The sequence below is a fragment of the Mustela lutreola genome, chromosome 15 (genome assembly GCF_030435805.1).
Source record: "Mustela lutreola isolate mMusLut2 chromosome 15, mMusLut2.pri, whole genome shotgun sequence".
Lineage (NCBI taxonomy): Eukaryota > Metazoa > Chordata > Mammalia > Carnivora > Mustelidae > Mustela > Mustela lutreola.
In genome coordinates, this window is record NC_081304.1 from 14,729,706 (window position 1) to 14,745,596 (window position 15,891).

Sequence of the window (15,891 nt, forward strand, 5' to 3'; positions counted from 1 at the left end):
AACTCCTGCAGCTTAACAAACAGCCTAGATACTTGCCTCCACTTCAGCCATGAACGCCTCCAAGGGATCATCATCGCTGTCAGAATCTGCTGGCTTGGAATGGAACTGCTGGCGGGTAGGCGAGTTTTCAGCAGGAATGTAAGGTAAATCAACATTGCTAGAGTCTTCTTCCTCATCTTCAAAATATCTGAAAATTTAAAAATACATATATCTGAAAATTAAGAGGCATGACTGGTAAAGTGAACATTTAATTTGGGGTCGGCGAATTCTTTTTTATTTATTTATTTATTTAAAAGATTTTATTTATTTATTTGAGAGAGAGAGACAGTGAGAGAGCATGAGCGAGGAGAAGGTCAGAGGGAGAAGCAGACTCCCCATGGAGCTGGGAGCCCGATGCAGGACTTGATCCCGGGACTCCAGCCGGGATCATGACCTGAGCAGAAGGCAGTCGTCCAACCAACTGAGCCACCCAGGCGTCCCTGGGGTCGGTGAATTCTTTAACAGAAATTATTATGCTGTATATATGTTACTAATAAGAGATCTTAACTATACATGTTAGAGACCTCCAGGCTTTGGCAAATGAACTATTATTGTTTAATACACGCAAAATTCTAATATTGCAAAACAAACAAACAAACAAACAAACAAAAAAACCAACAAAAAAAACAACAACAACAAAACCCAAACAAGCAGTCACATTCAAATCACATTTCCAGTTCTGTTAAAAGGGATGAGTTGTCAGTAAAAACTTCATATATCACTGTTGAATAGATAGAGCAAATACTAAAGAAAGTATGCTATGGAAAAAAACCACCTTTGTATATATGTATAAATATTTTTTCTTTATGATCCTTTTTTTAAAAAATTTTATTTGTTTATTTGACAGACAGAAATCACAAGTAGGCAGAGAAACAGGCAGAGAGAGAGAGAAGTGGAAGCAAGTTCCCTGATGAGCAGAGAGCCCAATGTGGGGCTGGATCCCAGGGCCCTGGGATCATGACCTGAGCTGAAGGCAGAGGCTTTAACCCACTGAGACACCCAGGCGCCCCTTTCTTTATAATCCTTAAAAAAATTTCAGCAATATATTCATATGGCTAGGGACTTTTTTTCAGAAGTTCTGGACTACCTTCTGAGGACTGACAGAAAACTTCAAGGATTAAGAATAAATACTCAATCCAGGGGTGCTCAGTCTTTAAACGTCTGTATTCAGCTTGGGTTGTGTTCCCAGGGTCCTTGGGTTGAGCCCCACATTGGGCCCTCTGCTCAGCGGGAAGCCTGCTTCTCCCCCTCTAACTCTCCCTGCTTGTGTTCCCTCTCTTACTATCTCTTTCTGTGTCAAATAAATGAATAAAATCTTTAAGAGAATAATTATAATAATAAATGCTCAATCCAAAATCATTCCCCACACTTCTTAAATATTCAGAAAAGACAACTTCATAGCTCTTTATAAACTAAAAACAAAAACACTATTTAGACCATATCTCAAAATTAAATAAAATACTAACAACCAAATATTAACTAAAAAACAAACACAGCTTAAAATTTTAAAGCATTTCAGGTCTTCATAGGAATTATTTTAAAAGCTCTAACAACTGGGGTGCATGGGTGGCTCAGTGGGTTAAAGCCTCTGCCTTCAGCTCAGGTCATGATCCCAGGGTCCTGGGATGGAGCCCTGCATCGGGCTCTCCACTCAGTGGGGAGCCTGCTTCTCCCTCTCCCTCTGCCTACCTCTCTGCCTACTTGTGATCTGTCCGTCAAATAAATAAATAAAATCTTAAAAAAATAAAAAAATAAAAGCTCTAACAACTATCATCTGCTACACATACATACATACTCATTTATATAAGTTTCATTTAGCAAAAGAAGAAGTATCCCTGAACTGCTAAGCTGCTCTCTAGAATAATGATCCTTGACTTTGCTAAACCTTAAACATCTACTTCTGTATTTTAATCCCTGCAACATACAAGCCTTTAAAAATGCCACTGTGTGTCCCATCTTGAGCTCTTAATTAAAAACAACAAACAAACAAACAAACAAAAAACCCCACAAACAAACAAAAAAACCAACTCAACTTTTCACAACTGGGTTGGAAATAATAGCAGTCAGAGATTTCTGCACACACAGCAAAGAAATTATCATCTTTAAGAATTAGAGCTCAGGGGCGCCTGGATGACTCAGTGGGTTAAGCCTCTGGCTTCAGCTCAGGTCCTGGGATCGAGCCCCGCATCAGGCCCTCTGCTCAGCGGGGAGCCTGCTTCCCCCACTCTCTCTGCCTGCTGCTCTGCCTTCTTGTGAGATCTCTCTCTCTCTCTGTCAAATAAATAAATAAAATCTTTAAAAAAAAAGAAAAGAAAAGAAAAGAAAAGGAATTAGAGCTCAAACCCTCAAACCTTATCTTTTTATAACTACTACCCTATCAGATACTCAAGTTAAAAAAGGTAATTGGTTAAGTTTGTTTCCTGAGAACTCTGGGCAATAACCCGAGTAGATTTTTTCCCCCCACTATAAGATGTCACAACATAATTGTCTTAAGACCTGGCTGTTGACAAACTGCGTCTCTACCAGTTGTGACAACTGCCTGTGTCACAAAACAACTTCCATGGGGTCAGTAAAAGACTTCAGCAAAAGCCATCAAAAACCCATACTATTTACAACTCTTCAGTCGGGGGCACCTGGGTGGCTCACTGGGTTAAAGCCTCTGCCTTTGGCTCAGGTCATGATCCCAGGGTCTTGGGATCGAGCCCCACATTGGGCTCTCTGCTCTCAGGGAGCCTGCTTCCTCTCTCTCTCTGCCTGCCTCTCTGCCTTCTTGTGATCTCGGTCTGTCAAATAAATAAATAAAATCTTTAAAACTAAAATAAAATAAAACTCTTCAGTCATATTTAGGTTTCAATAGCCTCATATCTTTTTCTGGAACAAGGAAAGAAGTAAGCAAGCACACAAGCATTATGTTCCTTACAAATGAATAAACTCAACAATTTAACTTATTATTTAACTTATTATTAGGGACAATATAATTCAGTGAGATAAGCAATTAAAGAAATCATATTATTATTCAGGAAACAAATGGTTTCTTTACCTCAATTTCTGTTGATAGAATGAGTGAGTATCTCAAAGCCCACCCTTGGCTAAACTACCAGAATTACCACTTACGCATTTTCTTCATCAAAGTTGGCCCGTTTAGATCCAATTTTGTAGAAAGAAGGGAGCTGTGGCGGAGCTGACTTTCCAAATCCAGAAGAAGAGCTGGTTGCCCCAAAGGCACTGTGGGACTGCTGTGGGAGTTTGGGTTCCTCCTTCTTTCCAGCGCTAATAGCAAAACCTCCAAAGCCAAATCCCCTTTTGGTTCCAGGGCCACCTTTATTCCAGTTCATGGTGTCAATGGCTGATCTATAAGGAAAAAAATACACTAAGAATAAATTTAACTTTAATTAGTGTATATTTTAAAAATACACTAATAATAAATTTAACTTTATGAATAAAGTAAATTTTTTATGTCTCTTCCAACTTCTGCCTACAATTCATTTTAAACCTTTGCCTCTCAAAACTATTTAATTTGGGGGGCACCTGGGTGGCTCAGGTGTTTTGAGTGTCCGTCTCTTAGTCTGATGATCTCAGGGTCCTGGGATTGAGTCCCACGTCGGGCTCTGTACTCAGTGCAGTCTGCTTGAGGACTGTCTCTTCCTCCTCCTCTGCCCTCCCCACACTTCTATGCACTCTCTCTCTAAAATAATAAATCCTAAGAAAACACTCAAAAACAAAAAACTACTTAACTTTGTACTTCAGCTATGTGATATGCCAACCCCAAAAGAACAGTCAAATTTTCTAAAAACACTGAAGAATTACTCATTTTTTAGGATCACAATCTAAACAGGAGTGTAGTATTTAACATCATCCCCTTCAAAAGGATTTGACTGTGAATTTAACATCTTTAAGCCACCAAAAATACTCACAAGACAACAAATATTTTGAGGATCTGATGAGTGCTAGGCTTCTGTCAGGCAACTAAAGATACGAAGATGAAAAGACTTAATCTCTTAATATTTGTTCCCAAGAAGTTTATATTATAGTCTACCAGGAAAATAGATGACCAAACGCCCTCCCTCAAATAAAAACCTACAACTACAATATAATGTAGTGTTTGCTGTCACAGAGACTGAGGTGCTATTAGCAAAACTGTCCCAAAATGAAAGATTATCCTTTGGTAATGACACCAGAAGAATGAAAGAATCAAAATCTGAAAGATCAGTTATTTGTAGACAGTATCTATGCAATTGTCTCTGAAGGGTACTCACAAGCTGTGTGTTTATTGGAAAATGCCCACTAGAACACTAGCCAGGAAGAAAAAATGATTCATGTTGCCTAAAGTACTCAGACTATGGTTAAAAAGTGCAAAGAAATTTCCTGAGCACTGATCAAATCATTTTAAAAACAATACTTACTAGTCTTGGCCCCAAAAAACCCTTTTTAATGACACAAGCTACCTAAGTTTAATAGAAAAGCAGGAAGACCAGAGAGCAAAAAGCAACAAAATTTAAAACTACTTGAAATTTCCTCTCCTAGATATATAATTTTGGTATCTGTTGTTATTTCTTCTACACTATGTGTATACACAAATTTAAAAACAAAACTGAAACCATACTATATGTATTGTTTTAGTTACCAATTTCTTCACCTAATGATACACTATAAACATCTTTAAATGTCAACAAATACATTTCTCCACCACTATTTTTATTTTTTAAAGGTTTTTTTCCCCCAAAGATTTTATTTTTTTTATTTTTGACAGAGAGAAGGGGGGTGGGGGGCAGAGGGAGAAGCAGACTCCCCGCCAAGCAGGGAGACAGATGCCGGGCTCGATCCCAGGACCCCGGGACCACGACCTGAGCCAAAAGCAGACGCCCAACCAAATGAGCCACCCAGGTGCCCCTAAAGCGTTTTTTAAAAAAATATTTTCGAGAGCTAGAGAGAGCACAAGTGGGGAGGTGGGCAGAAGGAGAGAGAATCTCAAGCAGACTCCATACTGAATGCGGAACCCTACACAGGGCTTGCTCTCAGCTCTCAGGACCCTGTGATCATGACCTGAGCCAAACTCCAAAGTCGGGACACTCAACTGAGATGCCCAGGCGCCCCCCTCCACGACCGTTTTATAATGTTGTGAAACATATCACATAGCTGAATCTTTGCACATACCCGTAGTTACTTCTTTAGGATCAATTTTCTTTTTCTTTTATTAAAAGATTTTACTTAAAAATATAAAAAGATTCTATGTATATGAGAGCAAGTGAGAGACAAGAGTGTGTGAGGGCACAAGTAGGGCAGAGGCAGAGAGAGGGAGGAGGCGGCTCCTGGCTCAGCAGGGAGCCCAAGGTAGGGCTTGAGAGAATCACTTTGCAAAATGTAATTGCTTAACCGAAGGGACTATGCAGTCTAAGTTTTAAAATCTTAACTACTATTTCCGTTTATGGAGAAGTGCCCTATACACACTGAATAAAAGGGCATAAAACCAGGTGGGTGGCATGATTCAATGTCATTCAATATAACAGTATGGTTAGACACACAGATCTGGAAAGCTGTTTATCAGAATGTTAATAGCAGTTATTTCATTTTTACTTTCTTCCTTGTATTAAGGTTCACCATTAAAAAGAACAATGTGTTTATAATGGATTCTGAAGCCAATGGGGAAAAGAGTTCCCAAAGCTGCTTTTCACACTACAACATTGTTGGAAAACGGTGAACATGCTCTACTTTTCTGGTTCTGTGCCCCTCCCCATATATACCTTACAGGTTGTGTTTCAACTGTTATCATGCAGCATTTAGTTCAGTCTACTTAATACTAAAACTCATTTATGCTGAGTCAATCTTCGCCCATAGTTACAGGTAGGGAATGTCTTTGGGGGTGGGGGAAGATGTCCTTAATCATTTTGGACCTTCCATTAAAGTTTCACGTGGTTAAAATAAGTACTTAGTAAGTACTAGTTTGCTTGAATTTAAGACCATCTCCTGCTTTCTTCAAGAATCCCTTAAAGAGAATCAACATGATTCTAATGAGGTAAGATTTAGTAAGAACATTTACAAGCAAGAAAACTCTAGCATCTGGTAGTATTGCTTAACCAATGTGTGAACCTGACTTTACAACAGCTGCTCCTAAACAACAAAAATGATGAATCTGAATTTAAATATTTTTCCTAGTGTATATAAAGTATCATGAGGGGCTAATAAATAAGCCATAGAAATCAGAAGATAGACAAAGAACAATGTTTGGGTAGATTTTAAGATTTTAAGAATCACATGAACAATCTCCTAGCAGGAGAACTCAGTGGTTTGCTGAAAGCTTGCTGAGGACTATCAGACGTATTAGGAGCTGGGCACTTATATACTAAAAAATACAGTCCCATTCTGAAGGGGTTCAAGGTGTGGTTTAAAAACAGCTAAAAAACCAACACAATATGCTGTGGCAGAGGTATTGCACCGAATGTGCTCAATGGTGGCCCAGGAAAGGGGTATGAACCCAGGATGAGTTGGGAAGACAGTTTTTCTGGAGATGACACAGTTTTCAGTTTTAAAATCTGAAGAGGTATTGGACCAGGATAGAAGTGTGAAAGGAGGGCATTTTCGACTGAAGAAAAGTATCACCAAAGAGAACTAGAAATAGCGCCATGCAGCTAGAGTTCAGCAGGACATCTAGGAAAGTTCTAGAACACATGTTCAGAAAGACAGGCAGGGCCCAGATAAACGGGTTAGAACATGAGATGAAAGAGCCAAGGAAAGATGCCAGGGTGGGTCTATAAGTGCAGAGAAGGGTCTGTGATGGAGCTGTAGATTTGATATAACGCACCTGCATCGGAGGTTTCTGGGGTAGATAAGCCGGCAGAGAGAGGGCACAGAGAGTGAGAAAACGAGCAGGACAAAATGTTAGAGTACGTAATCCTTAGGAATGGGCAGGGAAAGAGAAGCTCACACGGCCATCTGAGGAGAGGAGGGAGGGAGAACAGTGGGGAATAGTGGCACAGAAGGTGCGGCAAGTTTTATAGGCAGAAAGAATTGTCCGAAGTTAAAAACTAAAGAGATGCCGGAAGAGCAGAACTTAAACGGTCTCTGTTGGGATATGCAACCAGGAAGTCATCAGGGCAAGAGTTTCAAAGGAATAGTAGGGGCAGGGTTGAGGAGTGACCAGTAAGTGGTAGACAGTAAGACTAGGTCACAAGGAGTAAAGATTACTTTCTAAGCTTTATACCAACGATAGGACTGAAAGAGTGAGATGCTGACTAGGATTTTGTTTGTTAAGAAAGAAGCCGGGCACCTGGGTAATTCAGTCAGTCTGGTTAAGCATCTGCCTTTGGCTCAGATCATGATCCCAGGGTCCTGGGACCAAGTCCCGCATTGGGCTCCCTCCTCAGCAGGGGAGTCTGCTTCTCCCTCTCCCTCTGCCATCCCCTTCCCCACAAATTGTGCTCTCTGGCTCGCTCTCTGTCAAATAAATAAATAAAATCTTTAGGGGCACCGGGGTGGCTCAGTGGGTTAAAGCCTCGGCCTTCAGCTTGGGTCATGATCCCAGGATCGAGCCCTGAATCAGGCTCTCTGCTCAGCAGGGAGCGGTTTCCTCCTCTCTCTCTGCCTGCTTGTGATCTCTGTCAAATAAATAAATAAAATCTTTAAATAAATAAATAAAATATTTTAAAAAATAAAAAAGGAAAGAAAGGAAACATAAGCATGTTTATATGCTAAAGAGGAAAAGCCAACAGAGATACAAAAACTGAAGATGTAGGATGAAAGGCAAATCCTAAGACAGAGGTCCTGAGGAGGACACTGAAGAAAATAAGATACTGGATAGGAGAAAAGGATGGGCATAGACATAAATTAGACCTAATAAAATCAGAGGCCTCAAATTACAAAAGCACCAAATTACATACTTGGTGTTAAAAGTTTACTTTCTGCTACAAATAGGCAGGTAGTGTGATTTTAGGCAGGTAAGAGTCAATGGCTTTCAGAGGGAACAAGATCCAAAATACACAAAACCTTTTTCTTTACTCTTCTGAGAAATGGGTCACCCAAAAGATCAAACACTTTAGAATCCTCGAGCCTTCACTAGTTGATCTAGAACACACTGCCCATTTTCGCTAATCTACTGCCTCTAGCCAGGCCAAACAACTGCACTTTCCATAATACCACACTGACTAGAATGCTAGCTCCATGAGGCCAGGGCCTTTGTGTGTTCTGTCCAGCACTGAATCCTTTGAACCTATTGTGAGTATAGGAATCAAACGTTTTTTGTTGGATGAATAAATATCATGCACTCAGGCTTTTCAAAATTCACCACAGTATTTGTGAAAGCCATCATCTTCCATTATTATAAACCTTGCCATCCAGCCTTCCTCATGAAATCTAAGCCTATCATCCTCACTGCACCATTAATTATTTACTCTTGACAATAATCCTTCCTACTGGACTATGTACGCTATACTATGTATGTGCATGGCTACAGACCCTTGACCATCACAGAGGTTTGGGGGATTATAACTGATATAACAAGCAAAAGAGTGCCAACCTAATCTTTATGGTTGTATGTTTAGAAGATTTTATTTATTCATTTATTTGTCAGTGAGAGAGAGTACACACAAGCAGGCAGAGGCAACGAGAGAAGCAGGCTCCTTGCTGAGCAAGGAGCCTGATGTAGGACTCGATCCCAGGACCCTGGGATCATGACCTGAGCCAAAGGCAGTGGCTTAACCAACTAAGCCACCCAGGCAACCCTATGGTTGTATGCTTAAAAAAATAATAAAAAATAAAAATAATAATAATAAGGATGACCACCCCTTCTCTGTTTAGGCTACTAAAGTTAATTTGCATTCTCTAAGCAATCATTGTTTGGAGATGAGACATCCAGTAAACAGTTTATCAAAAAAGAAATATAGTGAGCATATTAAAAAACTAGCTATATTCCTGCTATTTATGGGTCTTCTCAAAGCTCCCTTTATTTGGTCTTAGCCATGTGCGTGCTTCTAAGCCTTCTCTTAGATAACAATAATATGCCTGCTACACCTTTCCTACCAAGCTGGCAAACTCCTATCAAACAGCTCTGAAATTTCACCTCTGCCTCCATAATCACTTCTCATATTGACAAGAAAAGGCAAAAACAACAACTAACTTCAGTGCTTATAAAATCACCGCATGGCTTCCACACCCAGGTGAAGTTCACAGACTTCCTGAAAAATACCAAACAACCAAAAAAATCTCAAACGATCCATTTAAAAATAGGCAAAGTACCTGAACAGACATTTCTCCAAAGATATATAAACGGCCAATAAGCATATGAAAAGGTGCTGGACATCACTCATCATTAGGGAAATGTACACGAAAACTACAGCTCCTCACTCATTAGGAGGACTACTAAAAAAAACAAAAACGAACAAAAAAAAAAACACAACAGAAAAAAACAAATGTTGCCAAGGATGTGGAGAACCTGGAACCCTGAATAATGCTGGTGGGAATTTAAAATGGCTCAGCCACTATGGAAAACAGTATAGTAAGGCGGGTCTTCAAAAAATTAATCACAGAACTACCATATGAGGGACACCTGGGTGGCTCAGTAGGTCAGGCGTCTGCCTTCAGCTCAGATCATGATCTCAAGGTCCTGGGATTGAGTTCTACACCCGGCTCCCAGCTCAACAGAGAGCCTGCTTCTCCCTCTGACTGCCATTCCCCCTACTTGTGTTCTCTGACCCAAAAAAAGAAGAAATGAAAAAGACCTACCATAGGACCCAGCAATTCCATATCTGGGTATACACCCGAAATAACTGAAAGCAGGGAGAGGTGACCCATGATCTCAGCAGTGCTATTCACAACAGCCAAAATACAGAAGCAACCTAAGTGTCCATGATGGATGAGTAAACTTTATACACACACACCCCAACAATATTATGCAGCCTTAAAAAGGAAGGAAATTCTGACACATGCTACAACATGAATGAAACTTGAGGGCATCATGTTAAGGAATTAAGCCGGTCAAAAAGGACAAATAGCGTACAATTCCACTTACATGAGGTAAAACAGTTAAACTCAGAGAAAGAAAGAAGAATGGGTTGTCTTGGCCTGGGGGTGCAGAGGAATGGAGAGTTATTATTTAATGGGTACACAGGTTCAGTTTTACAAGGTAAAGAATTCTGTGAACGCTACAGTGGTTATGGCAACGCAACAATGTGTACAAAATCAATGTCACTGAACTATACACTTAAGACAGTTTTGTATGTATATTTTTAAAACAACAAAAAATTATGAAAATTAAAGAATTAGAGCCATTTGCACTGTTTTCCCACTGCTATTTCATCCACTTTATGAGGGAAGAATGATGTCTAGACCTCAGTCTCTGCTCTGAGATGCAAACATATTTGTAAAAATTCAACTACCTTTTCTCTTTAAAAGATTGCATTTTAAAATTTCTAATTTGAAGAGAATTAGCTTTGTAACAGAAGCATGAACAAAATTTCGATACCATATACTTTAAAGAGAACAACCTGAGGCACCTGGGTGGCTCAGCTGGTTAAATAACTGCCTTTGGCTCAGGTCATTATCCTGGAATCCCAGGATCGAGTCCCGCATCTGACTCCTTGCTCGGCGGGGTGTCAGCTTCTCCCTGACCTCTCCCCTCTCATGCTCTTTCTCCCTCAAATAAATAAATAAATAAATAAAATCTTTTTTTTTTTTTTTTTTAAATAAAATCTTTTTAAAAAAAATAAAGAAAGAAAGCGAACAACCTAAGTTTTTTTGTTTTTGTTTTTAAGACTTTATTTATCTATCTGATGGACAGAGGTCACAAGTAGGCAGAGAGGCAGGCAGAGAGAGAGAGGAGGAGGCAGGCTCCCTGCTGAGCAGAGAGCGGGGCTCGATCCCAGGACTCTGGGATCATGACCTGAACCAAAGGCAGAGGCTTTAACCCACTGAGCCATCCAGCCACCCCCACCCCCCAGTTTGGTCTTAATAATAACATTGTTTTATACTGATCACTAACTACTTTCTTAGGTATTAACACTATGAGCGACACCTTTCCTTCCCACTTCCATTTCCATTATAGAAATAATTTCCTAACAAGTCCACTCTCCAGCCACTATACCATTACCAGAGTGACCAATGATTCAAAATGTACTGAGTGCCTATTTTGCCAGGTACTGTTCTAGGCGCTTTGGATAGAGTAACACAATCAGACACAGCCCCAGCCCTCAGAGAGTTCAGTTCAGCCTGGTCCAGGAGAAAAAACAAATCATAATCTCAGGTACTAAAAGTGCTACCAAAACAAAAGCAAAAACAGAAAAAGACAAGCAAGAAGAGGTAAGCTATTAACAGAGAGAAAGAATACAAGTAAGGCCTCTCTGCAGTGACTGAAATTTGGTATTTGACATTTGACAAGTAACACTCCACCCCCTCAACTCTACTGTTTTAAGAATGCCCCGCCCTTTTAAAAAGATTTCATTTATTGGAGCACCTGGGTAGTTCAGTTGGTTAAGCATCTGCCTTTGGCTCAGGTCATGATCCCAGAGTCCCAGATGGAGCCCCGCATCCAGCTCCCTGCTCAGTGGGGGGTTTGCTTCTCCCTCTGCCCCTCACCTCACGTGAGCTCTCTCTCAAATAAATAAAATCTTTGAGAGAGCACGCGCGAGTGCCAAAGCATGCATGCGCCTGAGTGGGGAGGAGGAGGGAAAGAGGGAGAGGCAGACTTCCTACTGGACTCAGAGATCATGACCTGAGCCAAAGGCAGATCCCTGTCTGACTGAGCCACCCAAGCACCCCTAAGAATGTCTGTTTTATCGGAAAAGTCATGCTGATGTACTTCTAGAGGCTGCATCTAAAACCAGCAAATATTTCATCATCTCTGAGAAGTGACTCTATGTGGTAAAGCACAAAATAATGAAGTAATAGCCAAACATAAGTAGCAAAAGAGAAAACAAATTTCCACCTCTTTTGGTTTGTTAATACTGTGGAAGTAGGGAAAGTCACACCCAAGGGTGGTGAGCGTTCGTATGCTCAGCAACAACCTTCTTCCAGGTCCTTCAGATCCTGGCCCCAAATCTTCCTGCAGCTCATTTCTCACTCTGTCATACCCTTTAATTCAACAGTTCTCCACTTGGTCAATCAAGCTGGAATGAGACTCTCCACTGTGCCAACACTACACACTTCACCATTCCTATCTCCCAGGGTTTCCCCACACGCATTGGTGTTTCAAGAAAACCACGCACTTTGGTAAACGCTCTTCCCATAACCGGAATTCCTTTCCCACCAATCTCTCACTATACCTATCTACCAAAGTCCTATCCTTGAAAGCCTAACTCCTAGAACTATGACATGAATGATGCCCCGGAGAAGTGGTAGCTCATTTCTGAAACTCCCTTTCTAGTCTTAAAACATGCAACACTGGAACACGTGGCTGGCTCAGTTGGTTGGACGACTGCCTTCATTCAGCTCAGGTCATGATCCCAGAGTCCCAGGTTCGAGTCCCACATCGGGCTCCCAGCTCCATGGGGAGTCTGCTTCTCCCTCTGACCTTCTCCTCGCTCATGCTCTCTCTCACTGTCTCTCTCTCAAATAAATAAATAAAAATTAAAAAACAACAACAACAAAAAACACCCAACACTTCATCATTACTATCTGTGTTCTAATTTCCTCTTTCCAACTCTAAGTTATAGGTTTCACAGGTAAAGAAGCAGACTTATTTTTTTAATCTCTTTTGTTTTCCACAGTATGTACTCGTTGTTTATTCAATATGCAAGAGTCCCAAGGAGATTTATGACTTGGCCAAGGAGCTAGCATAAAGTCCCACTCGGTATGGTTCTAGGCACTGAAATGCTATGATTTAGCAGAAAATCATAACAGCACAGTAAAGTATCACAGACTACGGAGCGAGGCTACGTTCAAACTCTAGCCTTGCCACTAACCTGATGTGAACCCCAGGAAGTTACTTGGTTTCTCTAGTGAGATGGTAAGAATGTCACCTACTTGACAGGGTGAGTGTGAAAAACTGAAATTACAAAATTACACTTAGAAGAAAGGTTAGCACACAGAAGTGCAAGGCACAAAGAAGTGCATAATACGTATTAGCCGTCATAGTTACCATTATTATTTCTCCAAAAATCTGTTTCTCCACCAGTAAATGGAGAGTATCAAGCTAGACTTATCTCTTTCAACTCTCGGATCCCACACATACGTGCCACATGACACTGAAGATGTCCAAGATCATTAAGAGCTGACAAGTAGGGATGGCTTTATAAGAGAACTAGAACCCCAGGCTAGGCACAGGAGATGCAAGCTAATTAGAGAAGTATGAAGAAAGAAAACAGTTTCAGAAGAAAGCTAGAAACAGCAAAGGCTAGGAAGAATAAGCAAAGACAGAATAAACATGGAACATAAGAAAGATTATTTGTCTAGAGTTTATGTTTTGGGCAATAGTAGAAAATAAGCTACGATCTTAATGCCTTTAAAAATAGTGGACTACAAAACAACTGATTATAAAACCATGTTACTTTATCAGTTGTGTTTCTGGAATAGGAAGTCCTGGTGGTAGCTGATTAGCATCTATTCATCTGCCTTGAAAACATCTCAGACACTATACACTGGGCAGCTCTTTAATGAGAATCTGTACACAACCGCAGAATTACTTCATTTTCTTCTAAAGCCAAATACAAATAAATTCTGGCTACTTATTCTGGAAGCATCTCTTTCCTCTCTGTTAGCTTAAAGAAACTAAGATGGTTCTATGAATTTGACAAATCTAAAATAAAAACAAATGCACTCTTCCATGAATTACACTAAATCATTACAACGTAAGTCAGATCTTCCCATTCCTCTGCTCAAAGCCTCGCGCAGAGATAAAGAGAAATCCTCCTAATAGCCTAAAAGTTCCTGGTTGTTCTGGAGTTCCCGCCCCCAGGTCTTCCCTGACCTTATCTCCTACTCCTCCTCCTTTGCTCACAATGCTCCAAAGCACACTGCTCTTCAATACCTCTTAACAGGCCACTGTCCTTTTCAAGGTCTTTACACTCACTGTTCCTTCTGCCTGGACTGTTCCTTTTCCCTGATACTTGGTGGGTTCACTCCCTCACCCCCTTCTAGGCTGCTTAAATATCAGCTGGTCTGTAAATACCACCCTACCTGCCCTATTTAAAAATGCAATACCTTCCCATCCCTCTTTTTTTTTTTTTTCCTAAACCTAAGTCGGTAATCACCTTCTAACACACAGTATAATTTATTATCTCTCTTTCCCCAAAAAGAAAGTAAGTTTCAGGAGGGCAGGGGTCACAGACATAGAAGGTGCTGGGGAACAGGCACACAGCAGACCTCAACAAAAAAAATTCCTCGAATGAACTGTAGATCAGACCATATAATGCCCCTTCTAGGTAAAAGAAAATACAACATGCTTCTTTTTTTCCACCATCGCTGAAAATCTTAAAAAGTTAATTTTTGTATAAAATACTTATTGCTCACCTCCTATGTGCCAGAACTGGGCTTGGCTCTGAAAAGTTAGAGCAGATTAAGACATAAACTCTACCTTTTGGAAGCTCTAGGGTGTGCGTATGGAGAATACACACAGAAACATCATTTACAGAATACAATATACAGCCAAAGGAAACTGAATGGCCACCCAAAGGAGTGAGGAGGAAAGAGGGAATGCTTCACTAAGGTGAAGTGGAAAGCTGTAATTCCCCAAAACTCTCGACCAGCACAACAGTTCCTCCTTATATTACTGGTGCGTATGCTTGCAACTCCATATAAATTATTTACCCGCATCAGATAGGCTCTTAAATAGGCCGCAAAAAGTTTGTGCGACAACAGGGATGTACTCAAGGTTGCACAAAGATCACTGACTACGTTTATACCGTCTTTCGATTGGGCAACTTTTACCTCTCGGGTCCCCTGATTTGGAGGCTTGCATCTGCCAAATGCTGCCGACTTCGGTCAGAACCCTCCTTATGGATATCCCTACTCGGAGCCCGGCACCCTGCAAATCCCTTTCATAGCAGGGCGGGCGGGCGCCGCCTCCGGAAAGCCGCCAACTGGGCCACAATGAGAGTTACGGGAGAAGCGGGAGTCGTGGGAGGGCGACGAGGTTGGGTAGGACCCTTGGAGGCCTCTGCCTCGCACACCCACCCCTCCCGGCCCCCTGCGCCGCCCGTGCCCCGAGGCTCCGCAGGCTCTTTTGTTAAGCGAGGCCGAGGTTCCCTGGTCCTCGCTAGGCCCCGCAGTTGCTTCCATTGGCCCCAAGGGGTAGCGACCCCGAGCCCACGCCCACGTCGCACAGACCTGCCGCTGTCGCTGCAGCGGCAGCTGATACTACCGCCGACGCGGAGAGAATCCCACGGCCAGAGTACGCGCGGTCCAGGCAGCGTCCGCCGCGCTCCTTCCTCTCCGCCCCCTTCGCCGCCGCCGCCGCCGCTTCTCGGCCCGTTGCTGACCGGGGGGGAGGGGAACGCAAAGCTGACATGCGCAGTGCAGAGAGCGCGGGCCGAAGGGCGGGGCCTGGGGCTACGGCTCCCGGAAGGTGCAGCGGGCTCCGGACCTTAAAGCTCCATAACGCCTCACAGACCACTCACTCAGCGGACACTGCTGTTGGGGTGTGCTCGTAGCCCAGGAGGTCGGCCTAGGTGAAGAAAGCGTAGCAATGACAGCCGCCTAGAAATCCCAAGAAAGGGGCTTGGGCGGAAGCCACATATACATAAAATTGTGGACTCCCTAAACTCTGGTCCTTTGCAAATACGACCTAGGCAGCATTTCTCCGCATGCCTCTGGCCACGTGGTCTCGCAGAGCATGGCCACTTTTAGCTTCCGGAGCACCAGTTTAGAGTGATGATAACTTGACTGAACCCTAGTGGAGAGGGCTGGGATCGATGTGGACAGTTCCGGCCA

At 42.0% G+C, this 15,891-nt stretch overlaps 1 protein-coding gene across 2 annotated transcripts in view; it reads right to left on the minus strand.

Annotated features, from left to right (window-relative positions):
• Window positions 1-15,768, minus strand: part of DDX42 (DEAD-box helicase 42) — a 41,021-nt gene extending 25,253 nt beyond the window's left edge. The window contains exons 1-3 of one of the 2 annotated variants that reach the window (XM_059150059.1): window positions 15,289-15,768; window positions 3,154-3,390; window positions 37-187 (exon numbers count right to left, since the gene is read on the minus strand). In XM_059150059.1, coding sequence (XP_059006042.1) covers window positions 37-187; window positions 3,154-3,374 — 372 coding nt within the window. In that variant the 5' untranslated portion in view covers window positions 3,375-3,390; window positions 15,289-15,768. Of the gene's footprint in view, window positions 1-36; window positions 188-3,153; window positions 3,391-15,288 lie in introns of those variants that run through there. The other variant, XM_059150060.1, reaches the window with a different exon arrangement.
• Window positions 15,769-15,891: the final 123 nt, after the last annotated feature.